This window comes from Centroberyx affinis, unplaced genomic scaffold (genome assembly GCF_046629955.1).
Source record: "Centroberyx affinis isolate AG114_WGS23_722 - 3 ecotype Tasmania unplaced genomic scaffold, CSIRO-AGI_Caff_v1 ptg004951l_1, whole genome shotgun sequence".
Lineage (NCBI taxonomy): Eukaryota > Metazoa > Chordata > Actinopteri > Beryciformes > Berycidae > Centroberyx > Centroberyx affinis.
In genome coordinates, this window is record NW_027282431.1 from 68,476 (window position 1) to 77,356 (window position 8,881).

An 8,881-nucleotide genomic window follows, 5' to 3' on the forward strand; every position below is an offset into this window, starting at 1 on the left:
AAAATACCTGTTGAAATACCACAAGAAGATCTCTTTTCTCTTGCTTAGTTGACTGAATTAGGTGCCAAATCATGTGTGCTCTAAGCACCCGGAAAAACCTGGTATTCTGGCTTTTTGCACACTTGTGTCAATTAACCTATTCCTTTCCAAGTAATTTGACAGCCTCTGTGCCACTACACTAAAGAAAATTTTCCCTTCCACATTAAGGAGGGAAATAGGCCGAAATTGATTTATATCTGTAGAGTTTTTCTCTTTGGGATTCAGAATCCTTCCTGCTCTACGCCATAGGAATAAACTGCTTTTTCCATGATAGCTTCATTAGGCTCAATACATCTGGCGTACGTTTGTATACTCGGTAACATACACCATTAGGCCCTGGGGCTGATGAAGCCCTTGCATGCCTTACCACCTTTTCCACCTCACTCTACTTTGGCGGGCTGTCATCTGTTTGATAGTCTATTGCCCCTATGGGTGGGATATCTGGGGGGCGGCCCTAACCCTCTACCCCTCTCTGTATCTGTATGCACCTTTTCTAAGTGGTCTTCTAGCCCCTGCTGTGTTGCTTCCAAGCTGCCACTCTTGCCTTTAAATAGTGTCTTAACAAATTTGTATGGATCTTTATAAAATGCTATCTTAGCTTGTTCTTTCTTTTCTTTTGTTCTTCCTAAGATTTTCTGCTCTCCTTAATGCTGCTAACCGATTCCCTAGTGCTGTCTGAAGGACATTGATGCCCTCTTTCTCGTTATCGCTAGGCTTCCTCCATTGTCTCCTAAGCTGCCTCCTTTCTTGGATAATTCTATCAATCTCCTGTTGTTGCCTAGACTTAACTGGTTCTGCAACTACTTTCTTCCTTTTCTCATCAATACCAAACCTTGCTACCCTGTAATCATAAATAATATCTCCCAGTTTCTCTAGCTTCTTCTCTGGTGTTCCTCTAAATTGATCAAGAATCCCTATCAAATCTGTGATGTGTATGTGCCACACACACACACACACACACACACACACACACACACACACACACACACACACACACACACACACACACACACACACACACACACCCCTCCTATCAGAGCCACTGATGGCATGTTTTGCAATGGTTGCCAAATACTGCCCAAAAATGTTCTACAGCAACTACAACACCATAATGACATGCCATGAAACAGGATTGGCTGCCAGTAAAAACTGACAAAACTCTGATCAATGGCTTCAATCCAGGTATCAGTTACAAATCCACCATAACTATTACTACAGTCTATTGCAGTGTCCTCTCCAGCACCAGCCTCTTTTATGTTTTTTATGACTTTGGCTCTGCCCTAACTCCAACATTGTGAGTATTTGCCTGTCTGGAGTCTAAGACCAGCCTTGATTGAACTACACTTCTATTCATCTTCTACTAAGTTCTGCCAGCAGTATACACTTCCACTGACAGCACCTTCTCTCTGTCCCCAATGTCCTACTTATCTGCCAACACAGTGTAAGAGCTGTTGCCAGAGGCCTAATTTATTAAAAAATAATCTGGATTTCATCTTCAGTTTGATCTGAAGATATTTTTTTCAAAGACTTTGACTGAATGAAAGTCCATAAAAACCTTCTATCTCTGTAGGTGATCAAGGTTCTGATCTCTGTGCTATAAAACGTCAAGGCTGTTATAGCAACAGCATTTATCTTGAGGGTGAAAGCTGAAGCCTGAATAGGAAAACTCAAAAGAAAAAAAAAAAAAAGAGCTCAGCTGGACTCTACATCCAAATAATAATGTTCACACATTGTTAAGTTGACAGGTTATTCTACAGGATGACCCCAAAACTGTGAAACAGCTTTCAACACTGCCTAAAGAAAAGTCATAACACTTTTATATAAAAAAGTTCTAGGCCTATCACATTTTTGTGCAAAATGGTTTAGAATGAAGGAATTAAAATGCATCTCACTGAAACTGACAGTAGTCCCTGGGGAAAAAAACAACTGAATTTGTAAAGCAAGAACAAAGAAAGTATAATGATGATATACTATGTTTGTATGTTTATCATTATATGTGAGAATGAATATCATGGGAGGAAGTCCCATGTTGCACCTGTTAAATGCAAATTTTATCAAACACTGTCCTCTAGTGGTAATTTGCGGAACAGCCTATCCAAAACACTTAATCTCTTCACTTTACTTGCACATTTATTTATATATTTATGTAAATAAATATAATATATAATTAAATAATTTATTAATTTACTTATTTTTGATTCTGGCACATCTGGTTCCCCATATGAGACGTTCATTCTACTGATGAACTGACAAACAACTGTTCTACTTTTGCGTTCTCTACAAGGGGAAAACTTCAAGTTTTGCTCTCTTGTCAGCTGCCAGAAGTTACCAGCATTGGCCTGTTGACTAGCTGGCTAAGAGAGGTTTACGGTTTTGTTTTACAATATCTGATTGTATCTACTGTCTTCACCTAAACCCTTTACAAACTTTCTGTACACTTAATCACTAATATAGTACAAACCTACAACCCTGCACATTACCAGCACCATGAGAGAGAAAGAGAGAGAGAAGGAGCATGGTAGATATAATGGATTAAATGAACATGCATGTTTTGCATATACTGTATGTGATTAAAGAAACAGTCGACACAATGTTTAAAATATTACATGGCCATATTTGGGGCTTTACTTTAGATTACTGGCATTCATCTGGCATTTTTGAAGAATACAGTACAAGTTATTTACCTTTAGTAACAAACATCCAACAGACTGACATATTACCAGTGTTTTAGTCAAAGAGGAAACCTTCACACAGAAAAGTTGTCATCGTGAAATCTCAAATTTGTGTTACTTTTCAGCATAGCACATGTTAAAGGTATGTTAAAGGTGAAACCTTATGACATAACATGGTGCTACAGAGAACTGTTGTGTTGAGAAGTAGCACAAGATTCAGTGTCCCAAACTACATTCATGACTTTGTTGAAAAAGACACATCCTTTTTTGTGAGTGTTGGCAGAAGTCAGTCTTCCTGTGGTTTGCAGGCCAGCAGGCAGAAATACTTCACTCCCACCTCAACCTCTGTCTCTGCAGACGTCTCCTTCATCACCGACAGCAACCTGCGGAGAGGAACAGAGGAGGCAGGCTGTGTCATTTTTCACTCACAACTGTGTGCAGTTTGGGACAACATATCTTTCATCAGAGCATGTGTTGATAGCACATAGTACAGTGTGTGTTACTCCTGCACACAGTGAAAAGCAACACATCAAGTATGTTGCCTGAAACTACAGTGAGGAGGCAATTTGAGGAGGGATAAACCTTTAACACAATTTATGATGCACTATTGACTACAAATTGGAGTACCCATCTGCTTTGCACTTTTAAGTCATATTTAACAGTAACATTTAACTTAAAATAGAGATAGTTATACTTTTTCATAATTTTTGAGAGAATTGTCATATTTAAATAAATGTGTGTGTGTGTCTGTCTACTGTACATATGTGTACTTTGTAAGGTGTGGTTCACCTCTGATTGATGTCCTTGGAGAGCCTGTTGGCCTCCTGTGGGTTTTCTCTCAGCAGAGCCTGATAGCTGGAGAAAGACTCCAACATCCCCATGTAGCTGGAGAGAGGCATGGCCTTTCTCACCCACACACACTCATGCCTGTAATACACACACACACACACACACACACACACACACACACGTGCACAAACACACACGCGCACACACGGACGCATGCATATACACACACACGCACAGACACACGCACACATACAAACGAACTAATGGGTGATTTTTCCAAGTTTTTCCAAGAACTTTGGTGAAGAAATACATTTTCTTTTCTCTAAATTTTTTCCTAAATGCTTTAGTATGCTTTTATTTTTATTATGACAATGTTATACCATCCTTCTGATCATAAACATGCCAACATGTGCGCAGACAAACTGCAAAGGTAAAGAGAATGAACTCAGTGAAACCAGTCCCTACAGAATTTTGTGGTGTTTTTATGTAATTACTGCCACTAAATCATTCAATTTGCTGGAGATTCTCAAACAACAAAAATCTGCAGTGTTCATTTGTTAGAGAAGATCAAAGAAAACTCTAAGTCAGAAGACAAAATTGTGATCATCATGTTGTTGACAGTGTGAGTGTCGATTAGAATATTTCTTACATTAATATAGCAATGAATTTTAAAAACTCTTGTCCTGATTGTTGGTCTTATTTTTAAGGATGAGAGAAGATTTATGTAGTAAAAATGGAGTGACTGGCAAAAATTGATACCTTTTATATTTACAAGGCCCTCTTAAAGTTGTGAATAAACTTGTGTTTGCATATCACAAATTTCTGGAGGGACGGAAGATGAGAGAAGGTAAACAAATATCTTCAGATCTGTGCAGCATGAATGAATGAATCTGGAACAAAGATGATTGAGAAAAAGCTGTCATCACTCACCACTCCTTGTCCGGGTAAGAGAGGGAGTCGTAGGCCTGTCGGTAGAGCTCAATAGAGTTGGGGCCAAGGTGGGGGCTGCGGTAAGGTCGCAGGGCCGCGTAAAACTGACAGAAAACATGTAATGAAACATGGAGTCATTATGAGTGTAGAAAGGTTGCCTGGTTCCAAATTTGCATTTTGCTTCAAGTTGTACTCATTGATGTGTTTACTTCATCCATTCAATGCTGAGGAAGCTCCCACATGTTTCCATATAAGCTTAAATTAGTACGTGCAGATTTTGGTATGTATGCAGGTACAATGTATCCAAAGTGTTATATTTACTGTTGCTACATGGACCTTTTTCCTGATTTAGTGACCGGTCAGTCAGCAAAGAAGAGTGGAGTAACCTGGCTTGCACTTTATTTTGTAATTTCCAAATTTTCCAATTAAAGGAATCAATCATCATTTTAGAATGGTATAGAAAAGATCACATTTAACATTCTTCTCTTTTCTAAAAAGTACATTTTAAATTTTATACTTTTTACTTTTACTTAAGTAGATTTTTACAACAGTACCTTTACCTCTACTTCAGTAAAATATCAGCAATGTAACAGTACTTCTACTTGAGTAGGACATTCTGGTACTCTTTCCACCACTGAGTATACATGAACAATAAGTGCTCTTGTGTAAATTCTGCATGCACCTCTTTGCAGACTTGGTTGAGTGTGTGTGAGCAGCAGTCAGGGAAGCTGAGCTCCATCTCCATGGTGTAGTTGAGCAGAGCCAAACAACCGCGGGGCTTCAGGACCCTGTGGGCCTCCTGCAGGAAGCGCGGCCTGTCGAACCAGTGGAAGGCAGACATGGCCGTCACCAGATCCACTGAGCCGTCACCAAACGGCAACTCCTCAGCAAAACACTGCCTGAAGGTCGACAAGTAATGATATCCAGTTAAAACCTTTGACTAGTTAGGACCTGGTGAGCAAAGGCAGAAAGTTGGAGCATCAAAAGTGTTTTTTTTTTTAAAGATGTATTGTGCTTTCAAAATGTATTGTGTCATTTATCATTTTGACCTATTCTTATATCTTTATTTGGCATTTGTCAACATAGAGGACATGTTGACATGTGGCAAAGTGTAGTAGTAAAGTGAAAGTACAAAATGTAAAGCCTTACTGTAACCCTTAAAATTATCAATAAATGCTATATTGCCATGGAAATTACAGATACATCTGTGTTTCACTTGTTACTTATTAGCAATAAATGAGGATTTGTTAAAAACAATTCACATAATTTGTATACCTTCTGAAATCCATTTAACTAGAATCCTGTTTCTGTATTTATTTAACGTGTGCGAGGCTAAACAAAATAGCAGGATTTCACTGACTTGTGCTGACAGTAGAGTGCATTTTCACTTGTTCAGTTGTATGGGCTTTACTGCATGACCGAGTTTCATCAGACAAGGGGCTCATTGTGCCTGCCTTGGCCCAGAGTGAATACTGTTGCTTCCCAGGTTCTCGAATCTAAACAAAAGAGGTGACATTGTTGCCTGATTCTGATGGAGGATGGCCCTTGCATATCGACGGAATTGAGAAAAGCTGGTTGATGCTCATGCATTTTTTAACATTTCACCATGTATTTTAATCAGGTCAGCTTAATTTCAGAGTGAGGAACAATATTCTACCTGAGGGGGAACAACGTTCACTGTTAATTATAATGAATTTTGAATTTTTGTTGAAACTTTTTATTGAGGAATATAGGTTAAAAAAAAACACTGGTATCTGAGACTTTTTCCAATTTTCACATCAATTTACAATTTAATTATCCCAAGTGTATAAGGAAAAAAAAACAGTGGAATACCCTAATTTCCCCCAACCCACAATCTCACTTGTGTTCTTCTGTAGAGGAAACCATGAGTATAGGAGAAAGTTCTTGCAGAAAACCTTCAGCATGTCTCTAAATCTCAGTCAGTGTAGTTTATGTGAGAAACCTTGTGTGCAGACTGTTTAGCTGAAACCTAATTGACTTTGAGTGTATCCATGCTGACCTATAGGTGATGTTTGGGCCCTTAGCATGCTCCAAGGCCACGTCTAACTGGGCAGGACTCACGTCTGTCCCCACCACAGAGGCAAAGTGACCGGCCAGCAGCACCGTGCCTTGACCTGAGCCACAGCCCACATCCACTGCCAGGTCAAAAGGCCGGCCTTTCTGAGAGAGCAGAGAACACAGGCACAGACCAACATATTTAAAGACCCCATGAAATGAAATGAAAATGAAAATGAATATGAGAGGATGTTGGGGCAGGACGTAATGCAGTGAGGGATCATTCAAAAGTCTAAACCAATGGAATATGAGTCAGGGAGAGAAAGGCAATTCAGTCAGGAACACTTTAGTCACAAAATAAAACCATTAATCACAAGATAAAACCATTAATTGCAACTAATGGTAGGGATTGTTAAAAAATATGATGGTTTTGGTTGGATGGTTAGAAATGTATATTTACGCCTTCTGGTGCAGCAGGAGGTCACCATTAAAGATACAGTGTTTTCTAGGAAGTAAAAGTAATGGGAGTTCATTTCATGGGGACTTTAACATGTTATATGAAAAATTTTCTCATTAATATATTATTGAGAAATTAGTTATGACACGATCAAACGCGATCCAAAATTGAGTCACTGTAATGCCAATGATCTGCTGCTTGCTTTTATTTGGCCTAGTTTGTTCTCAAGCATGTGCTGCCATGAGTCCCTGCTGATGGGGGGTAGAGTGATAAGTAAAAAAAAAAAAGAAAACAAAAACAGCAGCAGGGAGTGGAAATAATGAAAGATGCTCAAAGAAAGCAGCTCACAGGAGATATAGAATGTAGCGCTGATGGTCGTTATCACAGTTCATTTTACAGTGATATTTATTTAGAGAAAATCTGTGCCTGAACTCAAAATGTCTTGTCAGGAATCAAACTACAAAATCATTTTTTGAAAGGACACAATATCAAACATACATATCAGCATTTGTTTGATTATGTATGATGTATATTTACTTTAAAAAGAAATACTTTAAAAAACTTAAAGAAAAAAAGGGTAGAAATAGGATCTTTGGTATCCTCTGATTGATTACTATTTGAAAAGTTAATAACGTAGATGCCACTCCACTTCAACCCCCCCATCCCTTCTTTCATACCTGTTTCTCCAGGAAGTCGAGCACCTGTTGTATCAGATGATCTGATGGAGAGATCCTGTACTTCCAATAGGAAGCGGCGTGCTCCTTGCCTTCAAACAAACGGTGAGCCATGAATGCCTCAGTCTCTACCAACTACCTCTCTAAATACGACTCTTTCTGTGAGGTAGACAGCTGATCTAGCATGAGTCTAAAAAGCACAGAGATTGAATTGAAATGGATGTTAAATACAACGCTTTCTTTCATAACACTCGTCTATCTCTTTCTTCCCATGAAACACAGAAAGGAATTCGCTCTCTCTCCCTCTTGCTGTTAGTTTCTCTCAAACACACACACACACACACACACACACACACACACACAAGAGGGAAATGGTGGGGTGCTTAGGAACAGGGAGGTCTCACTACCTCCATTGGTATGTGGCATGTTTGACAATTAGGGCCTTTAAAGGGACAGTTCAAAAACTCAAGTTTCCAGATGATGTCGACTGTATTGAACATAATTCATAAGTGTATTAAATGGAAATTCAAGTCTAGCTCAGAGGTCTGTGTGTGAGTAAGGGGTCAGCGTTGGGGTCATGTGATGGTATGTGTGCCTGTCAGAGCCAATCAGAGATCTCCCTGGAGATGGAGGGGGAGGGGTCAGAATGCTATGTGGCTTCATTAATGAGGTGAAAGTTTACTCTGTTCTGAAGGTAGAAGATCCACTTGTTTACATGCGTACTATGACATTAAAGTCATGTGTGCACCAGTACTCTGTCTCAATGAAGTCATGAAGTCTGGTTTCTTGTGTTTCTCAATCTCTTGGTATTGTTTAACCAAGCTGTTAATTCAAAGTTACCCATTGTCAGAGTTGTAGAAATTTGACTAACACCCTTAGAGAAACTCTACCTCTGGTGGTCAACAGAATCAAATTCAATCTACTAACTGGTGGAAATGATGTCACATACACCCAGATGTGAATGAATTATCTGATTGGTCGACATTATGCATAATGTTGTAGTCCCTGAACTAGTCAAAATCTAAATTTCTTGGATTGTCGATGGGTGTTGAAAGTTCCAACACTGGATATTTATTCACCAAAGATAAAAATGAATTGTTATGCAGTGGAAAAGCCTTGGTTTTGTATTTGACAAGCGATGCAGCATTTACAAAATTTTATGATTTTTACAAAACGACTTTCTTTTTCAAATTTCTTTTTTTTTTTTTACTTAAGCACCGATTGTGGATGGCTCCACTTCATTCATGATGGCCAGTACAAAGTTGTGGTACAAAGCGTCTCGGCAGAGCCATGCCCCTTTAACT

General features: G+C 39.0%; 1 protein-coding gene across 1 annotated transcript; it reads right to left on the reverse strand.

Annotated features, from left to right (window-relative positions):
• Positions 1–2,997: 2,997 nt before the first annotated feature.
• LOC139666364 (putative methyltransferase DDB_G0268948) lies at positions 2,998–7,691 on the reverse strand. The gene is made up of 6 exons (XM_071545552.1): positions 7,581–7,691; positions 6,451–6,611; positions 5,113–5,329; positions 4,431–4,534; positions 3,501–3,638; positions 2,998–3,094 (listed from the first exon to the last, which is right to left on the reverse strand). The coding sequence occupies exons 1-6, from the start codon at positions 7,689–7,691 to the stop codon at positions 2,998–3,000; spliced, it is 828 nt and encodes a 275-aa protein (XP_071401653.1).
• Between the last annotated feature and the right edge of the window lie 1,190 nt (positions 7,692–8,881).

Bases quoted from the DNA above. Each gene is read 5' to 3' on its own strand.
- LOC139666364 (XM_071545552.1), bottom strand. From the start codon at position 7,691: ATGGCTCACCGTTTGTTTGAAGGCAAGGAGCACGCCGCTTCCTATTGG. The intron at 4,535-5,112 runs GTGCATGCAGAA...GTTTTCTGTCAG, and splicing joins TCAACCAAGTCTGCAAAGAG to TTTTACGCGGCCCTGCGACC. The intron at 3,095-3,500 runs GTGAACCACACC...TCCTCTCCGCAG, and splicing joins TCCAAGGACATCAATCAGAG to GTTGCTGTCGGTGATGAAGG.